General features: G+C 41.5%; 1 protein-coding gene across 4 annotated transcripts in view; it reads left to right on the top strand.

Annotated features, from left to right (window-relative positions):
• The window catches only part of ITGB4 (integrin subunit beta 4), a 157,389-nt gene that overhangs the window by 51,208 nt on the left and 82,844 nt on the right, over nucleotides 1-23,337 (top strand). For all 4 annotated transcript variants that reach the window (XR_014225941.1, XM_082273005.1, XM_082273006.1 and 1 more), the window contains 8 exons: nucleotides 2,043-2,247; nucleotides 5,721-5,817; nucleotides 9,935-10,106; nucleotides 14,198-14,461; nucleotides 17,402-17,491; nucleotides 21,277-21,399; nucleotides 21,576-21,743; nucleotides 22,068-22,144. Coding sequence is in view for 3 of the 4 variants with exons in the window: in XM_082273005.1 (XP_082129131.1) it covers nucleotides 2,043-2,247; nucleotides 5,721-5,817; nucleotides 9,935-10,106; nucleotides 14,198-14,461; nucleotides 17,402-17,491; nucleotides 21,277-21,399; nucleotides 21,576-21,743; nucleotides 22,068-22,144 (1,196 nt within the window). In the remaining variant the exon portion in view is untranslated. The remainder of the gene's footprint in view (nucleotides 1-2,042; nucleotides 2,248-5,720; nucleotides 5,818-9,934; nucleotides 10,107-14,197; nucleotides 14,462-17,401; nucleotides 17,492-21,276; nucleotides 21,400-21,575; nucleotides 21,744-22,067; nucleotides 22,145-23,337) is intronic.

Below are 23,337 nucleotides of genomic sequence, written 5' to 3'. Positions count from 1 at the left end.
CTGGATGTAACATGCACATAGACTGGAAGCGGCTGGATGTAACATGCACATAGATAGGAAGTGGCTGGATGTAACATGCACATAGACAGGAAGCGGCTGGATGTAACATGCACATAGACAGGAAGCGGCTGGATGTAACATGCACATAGACAGGAAGCGGCTGGATGTAACATGCACATAGACAGGAAGTGGCTGGATGTAACATGCACATATACAGGAAGCGGCTGGATGTAACATGCACATAGACAGGAAGTGGCTGAATGTAACATGCACATAGACAGGAAGCAGCTGGATGTAACATGCACATAGACAGGAAGCAGCTGGATGTAAAAAAAGGTGAAAAGTATTTTATAAAAGAAAAAATGACAATTATTTATGGTGCAGCGTGCCATTTAGTTAAGATATACATTGATTTCAAGCTTCTTGTGACAGCTCCCGACTTCAGTTCTACCATATGGTCAGAGGACACTGAAAGGGGGTATAGAGAAGCCAAGGTCTGCAGTATCATTGGTGACCGAAGCTACACCCTGTTGGTGTTTTTTCATTTGAAACAGTGCAATGCCAAGAGGAAGCTTTGATTCAGCACCCATATTTGTAAAGTCATATGTGTTCAGTATGTTTCAAACTCCAGCCAAAACCTTATTTTATGGTGGGCAAAAGATACACTCTGCCAGGATTTTATTGTGTTCTATGCCCCCATTAAGAAAATGTTCCCTGCCTAGGCAGAAAATGATGGGATATGTCTCCAATGGGAACATACACTGCAATAAAACACAACAATTTATGCAGTAAAATCAAAGGGGTTAGAACCTCTGTCCAATTTTTTTCACTAAGGCTTCATTCACTTATGTCGCTAGTGGGGTGGTAAAGCCAAGCAGCTCAGCTGCAGTTTTACTTCCCCCCAAAGCTTGAACCTGGACATGCAGCAGCTCAGGGCTGTGATGCTGTGCTTCACAGCCCCAGCAAAAATGAAAATAACATGTCACATTTTACGGGCATTACTTCCACTGAATGCCACCAATGCAAATCAATGGGGCCATACTGCAATGGCAATGTTAGTACAGCATTCACAGGTATAAATTGGGCATATGCCTTCTGAACAGGGATCCAACAAAGATAGCTCTTCAGAAGCCACTGCACGTATGAACGAGCCCTTCAAGTCAATTGATGGCATTGGAACCTTAGGAGAATGTTGAATGCCAATTTGTTTCCCAAAACGTATGTTTTTTTAGGTGATATTCCATGAGGGAGTTGAGTAGGCAGTTTCTGTGAACTACCACAATATCCTCCAGATGTGAAAACAATGTTTGCATCTAAAAATCAAAGCACCACATTGAAATGTTAGAAATATAAGGTAAGGTTTTATTCCAAACTTTAATTAGGTATCGGAGCCAACACGTTTCATGATCCACATTTCGCCCCCTTCATCAGGGCTTGAGAACATATGAGGTCTGTTCATGCAAACTCAGGGAGTGATTTAGAATATAGATGTGGTATGTTGTCAAGGAGAACTCAGTAATGTTCAGCTGGTGGCTTAGGTAAACTACTTTCAAAAGTCATGAAAAAGGGGGCAATATTTGGCCCCCAAAATGCATTGGCTCTTATACCTAATTGATGTTTGGAATAAGACACTACCTTGGACTCTAATATTTCAATGTGGTGCTTTAACTTTAGATTCTAAAGTTGTTATCTCTGACTGTGTCTTTCTATCCCTGTGATAACTGTTCCACTCATTTCTTACCCTATTGACACAGAAATAGGAAGTGAGGTGAAATTCCCCCGAATGGAGTCAATCGTTGCAATAAAGTCTTAACAGAAGTATTTACTCTTCTTTAGTATATACACAACTAAAGAAATAGTTTTGGCTGGTGCTGAACTTTAAATGCAGACATTGGGCAGCACTCTACAGGCTTTGTTCCTTGTTTGTAAGGTCCTATTTTGAAGCCCATGTATAGAAGGCCCACATCTGTAATTGTAAAACCTGTCCATTATACACTTTACACAGCTTTTATACTCATGTGTAACTTCTCATCTGTCTACAGAAAGAACAGATTAACACACAAATAACTAGAACACAAGTCTATCCTCAACGAATGTCAATGCGATTGCGTGCTGGAGAGGAGCAAACCTTTGAATACCGTGTCTTTGAGCCTTTGGATACTCCTGTGGACCTTTATATCTTGATGGACTTCTCCTACTCAATGTCTGATGACTTGGAAAATCTCAAGAAAATGGGGGATAGCTTGGGTGAGGACAGTTCAAATACCACACAGATAATTTTAAGTGTATATAAAACCCAAAGTTTCTTTTCAGTTTTGGTGGAGCCCTGCAGCCCAACCTAGGGTCTGTGGGTCACGTGTAGGTTTTTGGTTCTTGTTGTGTGGCCCGGCACCCTAACAATCAGTAGTAGGTGTGGGAGCATTTCTTTCTAAAGGGGTTATAGAAATAATCTTTAGTAGTCTTATGTAAGAGGTTCCCAGTCTCCTAGTCTCTTCTGTAGTATGTCCAGTCCCCAAACAAATCTGCAGCATGTCCACAGTCTTTGACCAATATTTCCTCTAGTATTTCTGCAATCACTGACAGCCATACCCAGCATTAAATACTGTATATTGAACATTACGTATGACCTTTTGGTGATGGCAGGGGTTACATCACACATGACAACCACTGGCTTAGAAAATCTGTCAGGGTTTATTTATTTCTGTGTTTCCACAGGGGACATTTACCCCTTTATACAGGTCCCTCTCAAAAAATTAGCATATTGTGATAAAGTTCATTATTTTCTGTAATGTACTGATAAACATTAGACTTTCATATATTTTAGATTCATTACACACAACTGAAGTAGTGCAAGCCTTTTATTGTTTTAATATTGATGATTTTGGCATACAGCTCATGAAAAACCAAAATTCCTATCTCAAAAAATTAGCATATCATGAAAAGGTTCTCTAAACGAGCTATTAACCTAATCATCTGAATCAACTAATTAACTCTAAACACCTGCAAAAGATTCCTGAGGCTTTTAAAAACTCCCAGCCTGGTTCATTACTCAAAACCGCAATCATGGGTAAGACTGCCGACCTGACTGCTGTCAAGAAGGCCATCATTGACACCCTCAAGCAAGAGGGTAAGACACAGAAAGAAATTTCTGAACGAATAGGCTGTTCCCAGAGTGCTGTATCAAGGCACCTCAGTGGGAAGTCTGTGGGAAGGAAAAAGTGTGGCAGAAAACGCTACACAAGGAGAAGAGGTGACCGAACCCTGAGGAAGATTGTGGAGAAGGACCGATTCCAGACCTTGGGAGACCTGGGGAAGCGGTGGACTGAGTCTGGAGTAGAAACATCTAGAGCCACCGTGTACAGGCGTGTGCAGGAAATGGGCTACAGGTGCCACATTCCCCAGGTCAAGCCACTTTTGAACCAGAAACAGCGGCAGAAGCGCCTGACCTGGGCTACAGCAGCACTGGACTGTTGCTCAGTGGTCCAAAGTACTTTTTTCGGATAAAAGCAAATTTTGCATGTCAATCGGAAATCAAGGTGCCAGAGTCTGGAGGAAGACTGGGGAGAGGGAAATGCCAAAATGCCTGAAGTCCAGTGTCAAGTACCCACAGTCAGTGATGGTCTGGGGTGCCATGTCAGCTGCTGGTGTTGGTCCACTGTGTTTTATCAAGGGCAGGGTCAATGCAGCTAGCTATCAGGAGATTTTGGAGCACTTCATGCTTCCATCTGCTGAAAAGCTTTATGGAGATGAAGATTTAATTTTTCAGCACGACCTGGCACCTGCTCACAGTGCCAAAACCACTGGTAAATGGTTTACTGACCATGGTATTACTGTGCTCAATTGGCCTGCCAACTCTCCTGACCTGAACACCATAGAGAATCTGTGGGATGTTGTGAAGAGAAAGTTGAGAGACACAAGACCCAACACTCTGGATGAGCTCAAGGCCGCTATCGAAGCATCCTGGGCCTCCATAACACCTCAGCAGTGCCACAGGCTGATTGCCCCCATGCCACGCCGCATTGAAGCAGTCATTTCTGCAAAAGGATTTCCGACCAAGTATTGAGTGCATAACTGAACATAATTATTTGAAGGTTGACTTTTTTTGTATTAAAAACACTTTTTTTTTATTGGTCGGATGAAATATGCTAATTTTTTGAGATAGGAATTTTGGTTTTTCATGAGCTGTATGCCAAAATCATCAATATTAAAACAATAAAAGGCTTGCACTACTTCAGTTGTGTGTAATGAATCTAAAATATATGAAAGCCTAATGTTTATCAGTACATTACAGAAAATAATGAACTTTATCACAATATGCTAATTTTTTGAGAGGGACCTGTATATCTTGGTTACCTTTGTTACCAGGACAAAAAGTGTTCAATCCAAAATGTTACACTTGTTATCAGAAATACCTGTTCTGATGGCATAAGTCAAAGAGGGTATTTGCCCTCATTTTGGGATTTACTCTAACTTTTTGGTGTATCTCTGGGAGGAGAAATGAAGGGAAATCACCCCAGACATATGTAGCCAAAACATTAACAGGGGTTTCAACCATTGCTTATTCTAAAGGTGGCCATAAGTATGAGTGGATTCTTGCCCTATCTCAACCAATTTCAATCTCATCTTCAAGCTGAGGCTCCATGTCTGACTATACTTTTAATGTCTATGGCTAGACATGTCTAATGTCTATGGCTATGGCTTTAAAGTGACTCTACAGGGATAAAGCAGACCCCCTAGAGATAGGTGCCTCTGCTCCTTGGTGTAGCAATGTTCTAAACCTTCCTGTCACAGCTGAATGATCCTGCCCTACACAATCCAATTGGCTTATCACTGTGATGGCCAGTCTTACTCGCCAATAGTAAGTGCAAGGAGGCAGGCTTAGGTGGGCAAGTATCAAAACTATCAGGAGGTGCTAAGGTCTTGCTAGTTAGAAGGGCCCAGCCATTACAGGAGGGTTCAGGAGATGTATGTATGTATAGCTAAACAAAGGGAACTAGAGGTAGTGGCACATACCTAGAGCAGTTTGGGGGTTTATTATCCAGGATAGAGTCTCTTTAAAGGAGAAGACTGATTAAAAATGTATGAGAAAAACTTACAGTGGAGACATTATGGATGTAGTGTAAGCAGGTAGAAGGAGCACTGCTAAGCTTTACATGGTTTCATTCCAAATAAAAGATATGTCAACATATAGGTGTAACTCAGAGAGGGTGGAGGGGGGTACTGCCCAATGTGCACAGAAGACAAAGGGCTCTGCATCACAATGCGAAACATAGTGGAAAGACGGAAGAAAAACACGAAGAGGCCCATCTGTTCCTTTTTTTTTTGAGTATAGATCCATATTTTTTTTCCAAGCATGTTTAAAGCCACTGACTGTTAATTGACTCACTACCTCTGTTGGAAGTCTGTTTCAAGCATCAACTACTCTTTCAGAAAGGAAATAAAAAATAAATAGTGAAAAATAGTGATAAACAAATGTCTTTGAGATCTGTCTAAAAACAGAGGTCTTTTACAAAATTAAACAGTCATATTCTTCATAATAAGATTTACCACAGCCGGTCCCTTATATAGTGCAGTTTTTAAAATGCATGAAGAGTATGGCTTTTGTTTTGTTTTTAAGTAAAGGTGCTAGAAACTGACTCTGAGGTTCACAAATCTTTCAATACACATAGGAGAAATGTGATTTTTAAATTTTTGTCTTTTTTATTTGTTCACTTCCACAGCTGCGGTCGTCTCAAGTCTGTCCAGTAATTACACTATTGGCTTTGGGAAATTTGTGGATAAAGTTTCTGTTCCTCAAACAGATATGAGACCAGAGAAGTAAGTCAACCAGGCCTATTTAATCAATTTTTCATCCACCTATATCACTACGCATATGTCTGCAATGAACCACGAGAGTGGGGAACTTTAATACTAAAGCTGCTCAAACACTAGTAGATTTTCCAGTGAATGTTTGTACAAAGATTCCTAGGAACATTCGTATAAAAATTCTCAATAATATATTCAATGACTCAATGAATATTGCTCCAAATTACTTCAAAAACATTTGACATTTAACATTTAATTTTCGGGGAGTATGGACTTTCCTGAGGAAAATCCTATACATTGTTATAAATTTGCTCATGTGAGAAAAATCTTCCATTCTGCTCCACTGAATTTTCTCATCACTATGGTCAAAAACGAACAACAATTTGACCCCACTACTGATTAGGTAATCGAAATCCAAAGTTTCTCTATCGTCCGTCGACAGATGCAGCCTCATCTCCATAAGCTGAGTGGGTTTATGCTCCTCCTATCAGGAGTAGTCTAGGCAGTAAAATTTGAATACACACGCCCAGGGGGCTGTCCCTCTAAGCATAAACCTCCACTGCACTATTCAGCACATCAGTTTGTTTCTGCCTAGAGACAGAATAGGACCTAGGTTTCCTGCTGGGACTCCGGTCTCAGTTTTTTTTTATTATTTTCAGAATATTTTCTTTTATTTGTCTTTACTCACTTGCTAGCTAGTGTTCAGGGAAGAATTTTCTGGCGATCTACATGCAACGATGCCAGCTGGGGCTTCGTACTGGATAACCTAGATCCTTATGGTCCCCCCAGTCTGGCCTACGAGTGTGAGCAGGTTATAGTTCTGACCTAGGCCTAGCCACGTCGGTGCCCCTTGGTCCGGAGGGAGACAAGCCTGCAAGCGGATGCCTCGCTGGGACACATCGACCTGGAACGCCCTGAGTTGCAGCATGCCCATTGGCTGGCAGCACCCCCACTTCAGGTGTGAGGCAGTCTGCCCGGAGCGGAGCCCACCCGGTCCATGGTATGGTAAGTAAATGTGCCCCCCTTTGCCCCTGCTGGCCTTGGGGGGATGTGGGCCCTCCCCTGGGGATAATGGGATTTTTGCCTCCCAAGAGATCCCCCTGGCCTGCCCGGCACCCGGTCTGTGTGTCCTTCTCTCTCCCTGTCCTTGCGGGTGTGCTCTGGCTCTATGGGGAAGGGGGTGACATGGTACCTTGGGCTTCCTGGTCCCTGTCTCCTCCTAAGAGAATGTTGGTTTGTACTTCTCTTCTGGGTCTTTTTTCTTGGTGAGCTCCTGTTGTTTGGTTGAGCTCCATGTTGCCCGGTTGGCTAAGTTTAGCCTGTTGGAGTTGACGTTACTATCTGGTTGCGTTTTTCCCACCCCTCATACCTACACTGCTTTGGGACATCCCGCTCAGCTCATGGAGATGAGGCTGCGTCTGTCGATGGACGATAGAGAAAATATGATTTTTGTAAGATCTTACCGTAAAATATTTTTCTCTGATGTCCGTCGACAGACGCAGCACCCGCCTCTCTGTTTGGGGTTGGTTATTTTGTCTTCACTGCTTTTAAACTAAACTGATGTGCTGAATAGTGCAGTGGGGGTTTATGCCTAGAAGGACAGCCCCCTGGGCGTGTGTATTCAAATTTTACTGCCTAGACTACCCCTAAAAAGGGGAGCATAAACCCACTCAACTCATGGAGATGAGGCTGCGTCTGTCGACGAACATCAGAGAAAAAGATTTTACGGTAAGATCTTACAAAAATCTTAATTTTTAAAATAAAAATTCTACTAGTGTTTGGCTTTAGTAACTAAATGAATAAATTAATTAAATTAATAATTAAAGGCTGTAGGAGTCAAATGAACAAAGTAGATTTTTTGGGGTCAATTCATGAACACCCATGGCTTGCGCTGTGCACAGTAAAGTTGATGAAAATACTCCACTGTGCTGTATTTTACATTTAGGCTCTTACATGACATGTTGTCTCCTCCTCCTGGCACATTTTTTTCCCCATTTATTAGAATGAAAGGTGAGTTCAGAGCTTCAGATATAATTCATACAGCTGTGCTTTATAAATGTGTGGTGCTTTTAATAGGCCACATTTAGGCCATACTGCTGCTCCATTAATGGGTCCTTTAGAAAGCTGTAGAAAAAGTGATGTGAACATGTAAGCAAAACTTATATTCTAATATTTTTAAGAATCTGACAAAAATGTTTTATGACGTCTGAGCTTATCTGTTCTTCTTACTGCTGACCATTAGAGATAGCTAACTGTAGAGATAACTACATTCTAATAAAGACTGCTAGAAATATTTGGAAAATTCCGCTTAGATACATTTTTTTTTTCTAATGATTTTACCAACAGCTTTTATTTATTTAACTATTAGTGTTAAAAACTGTTGCTTTTATTTATGTTTGGTAATTTTATTTTCTGTTGCATTAAAAAAAACACAAAAATTGAAAAAAAAAATGTTCTTTATAAATCACTTTGCAAGACTTTGTACCAAAATAATAATTTTAGTGTCATTTTAAATGGGAAAACTTGTAGAATAAAATCTATATTTTTTTATGTACAGTAACAATGTTTTTTTTTCATTTTTTTTTTTGTAAAGTCGAAAAGAAGAGTGTTTGTTTTACCTTTGTTATGTTTATTTGTCTATGAATTTATAATAATTTATATATATATATCACAAGCCAATATCACCAAAAAAACTTTGTTTGTCCTTAAAAAAAAAAAAGAAAATATATATATATATATATATATATTGGCCAAAATGGTATTTGCAGCTCCTTATAGAAGTGCTCAAACAACCAAAACCTGGGATTTTGTTTTAGTTACGTAATCTCTACTGAAGGGGAAGATCAGCCAGTCCAAGCTTTGATCCTAGTCCTACCCTCAGCAGAAATCACTTGACCAGATGCCTAATCTTTTGTTTGTGCACTACAGGGTGCCTGGTTCACTGTTTTCTCCAAGAATGATATTTCAGCACTCCCTTCACTATTTATGTATCATTCCCAGCAAGGCACCAAAAATGGACCTGAACTCAAAAAGTGAAGATTTGACTTGTAATAGAAACATTTGGAGATGTTATTTGTGCCTAATCAAAAAGCAATTTTATCCTTTGTCTAGAATTCCCCCTGAGAAATAGCAGTGCTTTCCTGGTATATTGGAGTGTCTACACACTCCTGGACTCTAACATGAGAAAGCAAAGCCTACCAAGATGTCTGCCTCCACGTATTGCAGACTGGGGTATAGTAAGTCAGTAATGAGGAAAGATCAGCAGAGACCAAAAGCAATTTGGTGACTATTCCATTTCCCTCTGCCTGTCATCTTTGGGTACAGTTTCCAGAGCTCAGTTCCTCTTTAATATAATCCAAGTATAAAATTCTGGGGCCATTTTCTCAGTAAGATGTCATTTTGACAAAGAGGGCTTTCGGAGTAGAATATGAGTTGACATACTGTTTATATCAGGTGAAGTCAGAGTGCCAAATCTTACTCTGTGCCCTTGTAGCTGGGAGTCTTGCATGTACCATGATCATGGTGGCAAGACTTAATGTACCATGCTAACATTGGTTTATCTAAATATCTCCGTTTAGATCCAGTTTAATAAGTAGGGACAGCCTTCTGCATGCCAACATAGTTTGTGACCTAGGGCTAGAGTAGCCTCTTACTACCACCATTAGAACAGGAAGTGAGAGAAATTTCTAGATTCTTACCCTTCCTAATGCCACTTAGGATCCTTGCACAATTTTTTACATACACCTGTATGCAATATTTGTGTTTATAATAGCACTTCCATATACCCAAGTACAGAAGTGCTCAACCATTCATGTCTATGGTAGGCTGTAAGCTGCACTTGGGCTGCCTGGGTTGGGGAGATGCTGGCATTTAGGTTAAACAGCCCATGTGCAAGGACCCTAATTGCGTTTCTTTGTATGTCCCTATTTTAGATTTTCCCTCCCTTCCTGTCTCAGAGATCATTACTAAGAAAAGAGAGAAAATCTTCCCCAATGGGGGAAAAGCAGTAAACAGCTGACACATATGTTAACTCTTCCTTCCTCAAACTGTCCATAGTAAAACAAGATTTTGGTTGAAGTTACTCTTTAGGTTATGTCTAAGTGAACCCACCCTGTGATCTTACCTTTAGGCTGAAGCAGCCTTGGCCAGACAGCACTCCTCCCTTCTCCTTCAAGAATGTCATCCGCCTCACCGACGACCTTACAGACTTCCGCAATAAGCTTAGGAACGAGAGGATCTCTGGAAATTTGGATGCTCCGGAGGGGGGTTTTGATGCCATTTTACAAACTGCAGTGTGCACAGTGAGTACTATCATTGCTGGATGCCCAATGTAAAAAGAAGGAAATGTGATTAAATTATTGATAAATTATATAAATAAAAATGTGAGAACTTTTACAAAATCTTTGATCAAGTAGGCCCCTCCCTGTTGGACTTCATAATAAAATTCCAGTACCGAGATGCATACCTTAGCCATTCCTGCCAACTGTAGAACTTGAGAAAGAAGGACACTTTAGATGAGGATCTGCAGTGCCCAAAAATTGGGCATGGTTATTACAATGAATATGGGGCATGTCTTGTATAAATCTGAGCCTACTCACAGTATATACCACATATGCATGCTGCATTCCTTGTACTCACAAAATAATCCTTAAATACAGTGGCATAAATGAGGGTCTTACAGTCATACAGTGCCTTGAAAAAGTATTCATACCCCTGACATTTTCCACATTTTGCCATGTTACAACCAAAAATGTAAATGTATTTTATTGGGATTTTATGTGGTAGACCAACACAAAATGGCACATAATTGTGAAGTGGAAGGAAAATGATAAATGGTTTTTGCAAATAAATATCAGAAGTGTGGAGTGCATTTGTATTCAGCCCCCCCCTCCCCCAAGGCATTTACAGATGCAAATCTTTTTTGGGGATGTCTCTACAAGCTTCGCACATCTAGAGAGTGACATTTATGCCCATTCTTCTTTGCAAAATAGCTCAAGTTCTCTCAGATTGGATGGAAAGCGTTTGTGATCAGCAATTTTCAAGTCTTGCCACAGATTTTCAATTGGATTTAGGTCTGGAAGTGGAAGGAAAATTATAAATGGTTTTAAACTTTTTTACAAATAAATATGTGAAAAGTGTGGCGTGCATTTGTATTCAGCCCCCAGTTCTACAAAGTATAGACTCAGGGGGGCTAAATACAAATGCATGCTACACTTTTCACATATTAATTTGTAAAACATTTTGCGAACTGCAAACGGGACTTCTTATGGCTTTCTTTCAACAATGTCTTTCTTTTTGCCATTCTTCCATAAAGGGCAGATTTGTGGAGTGCACGACTAATAGTTGTCCTGTGGACAGATTCTCCCACCTGAGCTGTGGATCTCTGCAGCTCCTCCAGAGTTACCATGGGCCTCTTGGCTGCTTCTCTGATTAATGCTCTCTTGCCCAGCCTGTCAGTTTAGGTGGACGGCCATGTCTTGGTAGATTTGTAGTTGTGCCATACTCTTTCCATTTTCTGATGGTGGATTAAACAGTGCTCCGTGAGATCTTCAAAGCTTTGGATTGTTTTTTTTAACCTAAAACTTCTCCACGACTTTATCCCTGACCTGTCTGGTGTGTTCCTTGGCCTTCATGATGCTGTTTGTTCACTAAGGTTCTCTAACAAGCCTCTGAGGGCTTCACAGAACAGCTGTATTTATACTGAGATTAAATTACCCACAGGTGGACTCTATTTACTAATTAGGTGACTTCTGAAGGCAATTGGTTCCACTAGATTTTAGTTGGGTGTATCAGCGTAAAGGGGACTGAATACAAATGCATGCCACACTTTTCACATATTTATTTGTAAAACATTTAGAAAACCATTTATCATTTTCCTTCCAATTCACAATTATGTGTCACTTTGTGTTGGTCTATTACAAAAAAAACCCAATAAAATACATTTACATTTTTGGTTGTAACATGACAAAATATGGAAAATTTCAAGAGGTATGAATACTTTTTCAAAGCACTGTACATATTCTTTAGCGTAAATGATTATTTTTTTAAGACTTAAGCTATTTCATTACACCTGCCATTCTTTACACAGAATATAGGCAGACAGCTAACACTTTGCCTGATCTTAAAGAAAAATTTTGTTAAAATAGTTGGGGACCACATGGAAATCAACAATGGCAGAGACACGGTGGTCAGAACTATGTAATGTACAACACATATTACAGAGTGCATCAGCCAGACTATATAACATAAATCACAGAGTATACAATGCAGTAGTCAGTGGTATGCAATGTACAACATAACTTATAGAATGCACAGGTCAAGATTGCAGAACATTGTCCCACCTTCTGGTCAGTGGTCAGCAAAAAAATGAATTCCCCATTGAGAGGAAGAATCGCCCTCCTAGCTTCTGCTTTAGTAAGAGGAAGAATCCCCTCTCTCAAGATTTTGATGGTCAGTAGATAAACCATACTCAAAACCTTCTCAGACATTGTTGGTCAGTGATGGCACAGTCAAACTAGGGCACTGTGATAATGCACGCTATGTGCTTTGGAGCACTGTGAATTACGAATGGCACTGCAATGCACACTCTCATTGCAACTCACTTACAGTGCACCGCAAAGAGCAGTAATGACTGCTACACATTGCAATGCCATGCACTCACTAAACTTGGTGCATGTTTGATTTTTTTCCAATGTGGTGCATTGGCAGCCTTAACATAATACAAGTAACGTGCAACCTAACGTGCATTTAATGTAGTAGACCATGCTGGCATGAATTGGCCCTAAGAGCTGGTGAAGGTGAAAAAGCATTTATGGTTAGTGGTTGTTCCTCCCTCCACCTCTTCTTTTAAAGGCTATGGTGATCAATGATCATTCCCTCCTTGTCTGAAAATACATTGGTGGTCAGCAGTAGTTTACCCTTAAAAACATTATTGATCAGTAGTAACCCCCAACCCCTCTTCCCAAAAAGCATTGATCATTAGTGGTGTTTTTTCCCCCTCTCCCCAGTCCCCTCTAAAGGCATTGGTGGTCAGTGATAGCTCCCCCTTTTTCAGTATAGGCATTGGTGTTTTCCCACATTCTTCCCCCCCCCCTAAAGGCATTCATTGGTAGACTCTAGTGTGTCACCCACCTGAAAACCTGAAAAGCATTGGCATTCATGGTTGTCTTCCCCCAAAAAGTATTAGTAGTCAGTGGTGTACCCCTTCCAAAAGTCATTGGTGTTGTTTTTTTTCATTTGTAGATGTAGCACCCTCCTAGTTAGGTAGGTGCTAGGTAAAAGCATCTATGCTCCTTCTGCTTTTCAGGGGAGCCAGATCTATTAGTTTGCCTGTCACATGTCTCCAGGTGTGATTCACTGGGCCTGAGGGAGTGTCGTCACTGCATCCAATGAGCGAGCTTGCTGGACAGTGGAGGAGACCCAGCCAGTGACACATCAGGTATTATGGCAGTCCCAGTGGGAGGGCATTCCTGCAATGCATCCTGGGATTGACCATAAATACTGAGGGGACATGTGACAGGGTGTCTTTTGGCGGGAGCAAAGTCCCAGGAGGAGGTGGAAGGCTGTCTCTCCTACTGCAGGTGTGAGGAAGGTGGTTCAGGCAGTCGGCCTAGTGAACCAGGTGTGGATCTGCAGAGGATCCAGAGTGCTGACAAGTGGAGCTGCTGTCAGAGTCTCTTGGGAAAAACAGTGTCCGTGAGTACCAGGAGATTTGCCAAAGGGTCTGCCTAGGAGAGGGGACCACTCCAGAGAAGTCAGGGTGATCAAGGAAGGAGCTAGCTCACACAGGAAGTGTAACAGTAAAGGGGGTGCCGTGTAGTTGTTCCTGAAGAATAGGAACAAAGGGGGTGCCAGGAAGAGCCCTGAAGATTGTTCTGCAGTACAGTACAGTTTATCTCAGGAAGTTCACTTAATTCTACTTCACAGCTAATGGCAAGGTGAAGCACGGCCTAGCGTTACTCAGCATTATTCAGTCGTCCCAGCTAATTGTGCATAGTTATACAAAGTTGGATTATCCCACTCATTCCCTTCTCCCATCCAAGTTCTGAATAAAAACACAAAACCCAAAGCTCCTAGACTGTTTCCTGACTGAGCCAAAATCTCTCTGAAAATGTTGAACTGTATTGCTGTTTCTAATGGTAACCCAGGGGAACCCGTATTTTGCAGCTCCCAAGGGAGTAGTGCTACATATACCATCAACAAATCACACATTACTTTAGATAGTACATTGACACAAGTCTTTGCCAAGAAGCAAATCTAGAGTGTAATTTCCTATCACATATAGAGGTATGTTTTTAAAAAGTTTTGTCAAAGGTTAGTATAGGAAACATATAGACCTTAGTATATGCAGAAATATTATACAATGTATCTATAGTACCCTTTCTTTCTACAGAATGATATTGGTTGGAGAGATGGCAGCACCCATATTTTGGTATTTTCCACGGAGTCGGCATTTCACTATGAAGCTGATGGAATGAACGTTCTTGATGGGATCCTGGCTAGAAATGATGAACGCTGTCACCTCGATAGAACAGGCCTTTACACCTATGACACTCTTCAGGACTATCCATCGGTTCCTACTCTTGTGCGACTTCTTTCAAAACATAACATCATCCCAATCTTCGCCGTTACCAACCATTCCTACAGCTACTATGTGGTAAGTCATAAAGAAAGGGCTAAAGCCATTCAGGTTAATACGTAGCTCACTTTTTTCCCCCATAGATACTCTCCTTCACCATGTTTCCTGCTGCTCCATTCATCTTTTGGAGACTTTGGAAATAATAATATGGGAGGAGCATATACCCTTCTTCCACTTCTCCTAGATGCAGCACTTGGGTCCTGAGTGGCCAAATGCCAGGCTTGACCGCTGTAATATGGAGAGAGAAAAGGTCATTAGACTCTGGACTCCATTAGCTATAAAGACCAGAGGGTTAGCATGGAGAATGTAAGTTTCACTAGACTATCAAGATTACTGGTCTTTTTGCCCTAAATGTTGCACATAATGTAAATCCAGGGCCAGATTTATTACTATGCAACGTAGGCAAAGAGGTGACTTTCCCCTTTATAATTATGTGGGATCGGTTTTATTTTTTAAATGATTTGTAATTATGTCCAGCCATTCCTGAGATTTCCATAGCCCATTCAGGGCAAAGCAAAAGGTTTGCTTTACCCCCCCCCCCCCACCCTATTCACATCAGCACATGCTCATCTTTCTATTGCTTCCCGGTTCAGTGCCAGGAGCCAAAGGAAATACCTGGTAATTATCTGGGTATGGAGGAGCATGTTACTCCATGTAACAATGAGGGACCAAACGTCATGCGGGGAGACAGAGAATAGACCTGTTTCAACTTTAACCCAAGTGACTTCTAGTTTACACATGGCTTTACATTCACAATAAGAGGCTGAATAGAGCAGCAGGAGAGCAATGTAAGTATATACATCTGTGGAGGTCTGCAGTAATGAGCAAAGCAATGATTCACTTTAAAGAAGAACTGAACTCTGGAAGCTGTGACCAAAAAACGGCAGGTATACAGCAAAGCACTAGTCACCAGTATTGCTCATGAAGCTGATCTTTCCCCCCATTACTGACTTACCATGTCTTGTTCTGCACTGTGTCTGTGTGAAGGTGCCCATCTTTTTAAAGGCAGGACTTTCTTTCCTCGTGTCAGAGCCTCCAGCAAGGAGAACAGTGAGTAGCGCAGCAGTGACATCACCAAATCGCCTTCCAAAGACTAGCAGTTAGTGCCACTGATCTCACACTGCAGAGCTAGGAGGCTGGAGGCACAGGTATGCCTAGGCACCCTCTCATACCAGAAAATACATTTCTGTTTTTTGGGAGATGGAGAAAAAAGATACAATTTTAATAAGTACAATTTAGGCACAAGAAACATTTTAGATGTCCTCTAAGGGCCCTTTCACACGGGCGCTCCGTATGTCCGCAAATCATCCTATTTTTTTGCGGATGATTTGCGGACATAATGTATGTCAGTGGCATTACGGATGTCAGTGGAATACCATCCGCTGACATCCGATTTTCTTCCTGTAAGTTCTGTTCCGTTTTTTGGAACGGAACAGAACCCTATTTTTGTTCCGTTCAAAAAACGGAAAGGAAGGAAAATCCCCATGGCAGGTGATCAGTCACCGCACTGGTCATGTCATGTGGAAATCACACTGCTCCCTATACGCATCATTATCACTCCGAGCACCGATCACAAACTCCGCTCAATGGACCTGCTGTCAAATCTGAGCCGGCACATGCGCACTAGTCGTGCAAAAGGTTTGCCAGGCGGTTATTGGACAGCCTTTCCTCTTTAGCCCCACCCCTTAGTGACAACTCTCGTGCGAGCGTGGATTGGTTGCTATGTAAACACTGCAGGAAAGATGGTGGCCTCCAGGAAAGCACCCAGAGTGTACGCGGGTGATGTGAAGAAGCAGCTCCGACACGGTAATACATGGGACTGTACTGTACTATAAAGATAGGATTGTGTTTTATACTGCGAATGGTTGGATTATGTCCGCATATCATCCGCAAACGGATGGGATGATATGCGGACACACGGAGCGGATGACAGAAATGTCATCCGCTCCGTGGAAAAAAAAAAAGGACCGCAGCGGGGGTCTCACACGGACCGCCCGTGTGAAAGAGCCCTTAAACAGTGTTTTTCAACATTTTTTCAACCAATGCACTATTTACAATCTGGCAGAATCTCGAGGCACACCAGCCAAAAATGTTGAAAAAATTGAATTATTACTTACATTAATGGGATACTTGAGCCTGGGACGATCCACACAACCGCTCTATTCTATGGAAACTGGACTTCTTTTTTATGTTGTATTCCACTTGCACAGCTGCTTCAGTTTGGCCATAGCGCAGAATACCCACGGTTTTCATGTGCGCTTCCTTTGGATTCCTATAGACTTCTATTATGTCCCTCATTTTTGGTGTGCTTTCAGAAAATGCACCAAAATTGGTGTCATTTTACCGTGGCACACCTGGGGACTCATCGCGGCACACCAGTGTGCCGCGGCACACTGGTTGAGAAACCCTGCTCTAAAACATTGTAAATCTTTATAAATTTAATTCAGTTCCACTATAAGGGCCATTTCAAACCATAGAAACCCCGTCCAGATGTGTTTAGGATGCTTTTCTGCATGCGTATTTTTGATGCGTTCCAATGCATTTTTCCCCCTCTTTTTTTAACCTTAAAAAAGGACACGTGTTTCAGTGCGCTTTGGTGCGTTTTACCCTGTTCCAGTACAGTCCAGTGTATTCAAAATGCAGCATGTTCTACTTTTCTTTCTGGATCTGGACTGCACTGAAATTGACTGCACTGTTGTAAACGATGTCATTGAGAACCATATACCTTACTATCCATGTGTTCTTGATGCAGAAAAGAAAAACGCACTGGACTGCATGTGCTGTGAACTGGCCCTAAGTTGTTTTCCATCAATTTATTATGTTAAAGGCTTACTCCAGCCAATGCATGTTTATTTTTAGTTTTTGGATTAAGTGGGCTTAGAACCTCAGTTTTTACTGTCTGTAGTCTGCAGTATTTAATGCTGGATTTTAAGGTAATCTACTTTTTTTTTCGCACAGGAATTAAGTAAATACTTCACAATGTCTGAGATTGGGGAACTACAGGAGGATTCTTCTAACATAGTACAGCTCCTGGACCAGGCTTTCACGGTATGCAGACCTTGTGTTGCTCAGAATTCCTAGGGTATCCACAATCCAATAGAATAGTGACAAATGGCTGGTTGGTTTGCTACATATTTTCTACCACCCTCTTCGTACATAGGTGTTATTCTATTCATACAACTATCATACCATAGCACAGCTCAGAGAACTTTAAATCATGTGAAATGAATGGAGGCTGCCATTGCTGGCCTCACCTTTGAGAATGCTAGTTCCCTGGCTGTCATTGAGATTATTGAACTCCATTGATGCCTGAGTCGCTGACCCAGAACAAGTATAGAGATCAGGAATTCTGACACTTTTGTCACACTGGTTTACTGCGCTATAAGAACACATTCACTCACTTGCAATTGACCATTGTACTAAGGGCTCTGAAGCTGCAGCAGACCCTACAACAGGAATCCCAGAATAGTGATGGCAGCTTTCTGTTCTCCCTTTCATCTGAACTGACTGTAATGAGTTCTTAATGTTGAGCTCCAGTCAAACAGCTAAATACACAGTTTAAATACTTATATGGGAGCTGTTTCAGTTGTCCAAGGGTTTGTAATTCTCTTCTACCGGTTCTAAGATTAACACAGCACTGTCAGACAGTTGAACCAGGCTGGTGACCTGACAACCCTGCTTTACATATAATCTAGACCCAGATTGATTGCGTCAAGGGTTGTACGCCCCTGTGCATGCAAGAGTTTAAACGATCAATGGTGTAAGTCCTTTTATAGCAGCGTAGCCATTTATTGCAATGGGAGACTGTATGCTGCACCTGTTACATAGTTGCTAAGGTTCCATCCAGTTCAACTTGTGGTGTGTGTGTGTATGTGTTTATATCAATAGTAAATCACATATCCCTGTATGTTGTGATTGTTAGCATGCCATCTAATAGTTTTTTGAAACTACCAATGCTCCCTGCTAACACTGCTTGTGGAAGAGAATTCCACGTCCTTACCGCTCTAACAGTAAAGAACCTCCTATGCAGTTTAAGGTTAAATTGCTTCTCTTCCAATTTAAATGAATGGCTGTGTGTCTTTTTAAACTCCCTCCCACTAAAAAGTTTTTTCCCTATGCTAGGGTCACCAGCAAGGTTTTTGAATACCTCTATCATATCTCCTTTTAAGCATCTCTTCTCCAGAGAGAATAAGTTTAATGCTTGTAGTCTTTCCCACATAATCTGTGTCTCCCTTTGCTGGCTATTTCTGTTCCATGCATGCTGTACACCCTCTTGCAGCCGTGTGCATGAAACCTAAGCAATACAGTTTATGCATAAAGCCTAAGAAATACAATATGTGAATGAAGGAGTAGGACAGATTTCTCTAAAAACTGCTTCTGCAAGGAAGTATTTGGCATCCCCATACAATGCTGCAGAGGCAAAACTCATACCCTTAGCTTTGCCAGATTCCCATATGCAAAGTTCCAAAGCAAAAAAGGGTTTCCAGGTGCTCACTGCTCAGTTGCAGGTTTTATTCTCACACAGGCATTAAACAGCATACAGTAAAACCTTGGATTGCGAGCATTATTTGTTCCGGAAACATGCTTGTAATCCAAAGCACTCGTGTATCAGAGCGAATTTCCCCATAAGAAATAATGGAAACTCAGATGATTCGTTCCACAACCAATTATTTATAAGTCCTTCATTTTATAGTCCATATGAAAACATTATAGCAATGTGATAGGTTGTGTAACCATAAAATGTCCATCCACAAATGGCACCTCCACAAGGGGATTGGAAGCAAAATTCAGCAGGAGCTACAGAGCATAAAAGAGAAGAGAGGCGCCTCTAAGTTTAGCAATATGGTTACATTTAATGAAGGGTCAACATTTAGCAACTCGCTGATGATTAAAAGAGGCACATCTAAGTATGCAGGCATCCGGGGTAAAGCGGTCAGCATAGACCATCCTTTGCCCCGCTGGCTCTCACCATTGTAAGTCTGCAATCGTGACCGGGAAGACTACCCTGCAGTAGAGCGATCTGAAAGCAAGGCTTGAAGTGCTTGTGGAGCGCAGTGTGGAAAGGATGAAGTTGATGGCGGTGAGGAGGATGGTCTATGTGGACAGCTTTACCCCGGATGTCTGCATTCTTAGATGTGCCTCTTTTAATCGTCAACCATGTGAGTTGCTAAATATTGTACCTTCTTTAAATTTAACCATATTGCTACACTTTGAGGCACCTCTCTTCTCATTTATACTCAGCTGTGACATGATGCTACTTGTATGTAGCTACATGATGCCACTTGAATGTATGCGTAGGGTCGGTGCTATAAGGTGAGAGGCAAAGATTGCTTGGTGGTGGGAGTTGTGAGCACCGAGGAAAGCACGTAGAATTAGAATTCTTCACCAAGTCTGCTTTGGGTCCCTTTTTCCATCACCTGCAAGAAAAGGACTCTCTCCTTCTCTTACTATTTCCAACTGGACTTCTATATATATTTTTTATGTATAAATATTATAATGGTGGCTACTATCGATTGTTTGTAGGACTGCGCTGCACTATACTATTACATATTTTCAGGAGGTTTTTTGAGGTTGCCCTTGAGTGTTCAGCCGCTAGTCCATATTTTTAGTATAATTTAAAGTTCAGCGCTGAATATTCATTTATTTTACATGATGCTACTTGTATATCAAGACATCGCTTGTTTATCAAGTCAAAATTTATAAAAAAAATTTTGCTTGTCTTGCAAAACGCTCTCAGACCAAGTTACTCTCAATCCAAGGTTTTACTGTATATATAACAACCAAGAACCTTAATGTTTTGCTCTAAATATACATACTCATAAACATATCTAGGGTGAAATGTGTTAAAGTTCGTAATTGTTACAATTGTGATGTTTAATGCTTTCTTGGGAACAAAAACTATGATTGCGCGATGATCACCTGGAGACAGTTTTTTTATTTGAATCAAGGAGCAGGAGTCAACTGAAGAGCTCATCCCTCTGCTCGACTTTTTACATCCCTTGATGAACAGAGTTCAGCAACAATATGTCTGCTCTGGAAGATATACAGTATATACAGTGCAAACGCATAGTAACAGTTTACACATCTTTTACACCATTGCCGTACTCCACTAAGGTGACAAACAGATTCTGTTCAGGCTTCTCTAGAATGTGCTCTGGCATTGCCATAGCAGGGCTTTCAGTGACTCTTCCATAGTTCCATTCCTCTACGCTTGGCTTTTGGGGCATACAATTCTACTAATTTTTTAGACACCCTTCCTGCTGCATGGCTCAGGGAACAACATTTTGTACTCAGAATAGATGCATCCAGCAACGTCTGGTCTCCAATAACTGGGCATTTCATAGCACAAACCTTAGTCACTCACATCCCTACAGTATGCCCCAGTCGGTCAGTATACTGGGTGATCCTGAGCACTCCTTGTGTTTTTCTGGGGTGATATCCTGCTAGTTATTACAGTATGCTTAATATATGCCAGTTCATTTTTTGAACAAATTGTACCCAATTGTCCTTAAATCATGTATGGAATTGGTACTCCTCTTTGGAGCAGAAAGAAAGAGGTTGGGACACCATGAATTTTGCCTGACTGTGACAGTGTACATGGCATACAAGAGTCGGAGACTTCAGAGTACCAGAGGTGCAATTTATTACCATGGAGATCAAGATTTATGTATAAGTCTGCTAAGTAAAACCCTCTTACTATAATCAGTACACTTATATTATCACTTAAACAGGCATGTTATACTGCACTTTTTATTTCATTAGTTTCTAGTATTTTCAAATGCTGTCCAGTTAAAGCTACAAGCTTTGCTTACTAAATTCTTTTTTTTTTGTAGCGAATCCGATCCCGAATGCACATCAGGGATCATAACACTCCACGTGCCCTAAAGTTTTTCGTCTCATCAGAAACCGCCAAAGTAACAGAAACCGGGTCCTTCCACGTGACTCGTGGTCAAGTGGTGAGTGTCATTGTTGTAGCTAACCAGTTGCCTTACAATGACAAACAACAGTCATATACAGTTAAATATTATGGAATTATTGGATAAACCATTGACTACTTTTTTATTGCTGTTGTTGTATTTCATAAGATGAGAATAATGAGCAAAGGATGTTCTGAACCATTTATTCCATGCAGGGGACATTCAAGGTTAATGTGAAGGCTCTAGAGAAGGTTGGCGGGCAGGATGTTTGTAATCTTCCAAAACAGGACCAGGAAGGCAATGTCATCCTCAGACCGTCCACATTTACCAATGGCCTGGAGATTGATGCTTCCGTCATATGTGATGTCTGCCCATGTGAACAGGTAAGTGGATACAAAAAGTCAAGCTTTCCATTCTTCAACCATGGTAGAACATATAATCCACTTCATCAACTTCTTCATATGTGCTACTTGTGACCCCAAAAACATGTAAAAAAAACAACTTAGCTCTCATCTCTCTGATTTGTAAAGTTTGACTTTTTGTCAAAAGTCAACAATGAAGCCATCGTCTCCATCTCTAACCTCTCCCCCTAGCCACTGATATATGAAGAGAGAACAGTCATACGTAATTATTCATTATTATTCCTCTATTGCTTTTGGTTTGTTCAAAGCTCATGACTGTTCCTATCTATTCTTTTCCATTCATAGCAAAAAGAGATGAATTCTCCCAAGTGCAATGGGAATGGACACTTTGTATGTGGGCATTGTGAGTGCAAGAATAACTGGTAAGGCTAACTCTGGGTTTTCTTATAGATTTTATTGAACATGTCTGTCGTTTTGTCAATGTAGTTCTGTAACTTGCATAGTAGACTTACAAACTGGGTATTAGTAATCAGGAACTAATTTGCTCTGCTTTGATTATAATAAACTGACTCCAGGCAAACAGCTAAATACACAGATGCAATACATATAAGGGAGTTGTTTTACTTGCCAAAGGATTTGTTTATCTGTCCATCTATTCCTAAGATTTATACAGCTCTGCCAGACAGCACAGCTAGTGGGATGACACCCCTTTATTTATTACAATTAGGGAATAAAGTGCTGCCTTCTCACTACTATGGATGAACTCCTGGTTCGGGCCAAACACAGGTTTGAACTGGACTTTGCTTGTTCTGGCCTTTCTCCAAATGCCAGACTTTCAGCCTATTTGGCAGTAGCCAAACATCATATATAGTAGAGGGTTTTTCTCCCACCACTATATATGACAGCTTCCTCCCTGTTAGGGAAGCAGAAGTGCCATGGAAGGGGGTGCACCAGCCTGTGCATCCCTTACCTGAATCATACCAGGCTAAATGAGGACAAGGGCCTCTTCCCCACAACCCTGTCTCAATGGTTGTGGGGGGTCAGTGGGCATGGGCTTATCAGCATCTGGAAGCCCTCTTTAACCACTTTGCACCCAAGGATGGTTTCAGTATTTATACCAGAATGATGCCTACACCTACAGGCATCATCCCAGTACCATTCTTTTCAGCCAGCGATTCTCTATAATGCCAAAGTTATCCGAGTGGCTAATTAGCTACTCAATCACTTCTGCAGGTGGCGGAAGGGGGCCCCACCCCCTTCCTGCCACCGCCTCTCCTGGGCTCTCCTGTCCCATTGCGGAGGCCGGGAGCGATGCGGCTGGCGGCAATGGCTGCCTTAAACAGAGAGAGAGAAACTGGCGTCATTCCCCTCTCTGTAACCCAGGAAACCGGGAGCGACAGGTAGTTAGTCACTTCCTGTTCCAACCCTTTGTTTACCTGGCCACCAGTGGCCAGGAAAGCAGCCGATCAGATGCATCTGTGTCTGATAGGCTGCATGGGAGGCCAGAGGAGATACTTGGGGTCTAATAGGCCCTGAATCTCTCTATAAAAAGCAACTGTCTCATCCCATTCTGTCACAAGGAAAGTTGTTCATCCCTTGTGATATCAATAAAGTT

Source organism: Pelophylax lessonae (genome assembly GCF_965119305.1).
Source record: "Pelophylax lessonae genome assembly, chromosome: 11".
Taxonomy (NCBI): domain Eukaryota; kingdom Metazoa; phylum Chordata; class Amphibia; order Anura; family Ranidae; genus Pelophylax; species Pelophylax lessonae.
The sequence above is the reverse complement of the archived record's forward strand: the minus strand, read 5'-3'. Positions and strand labels throughout refer to the sequence as shown.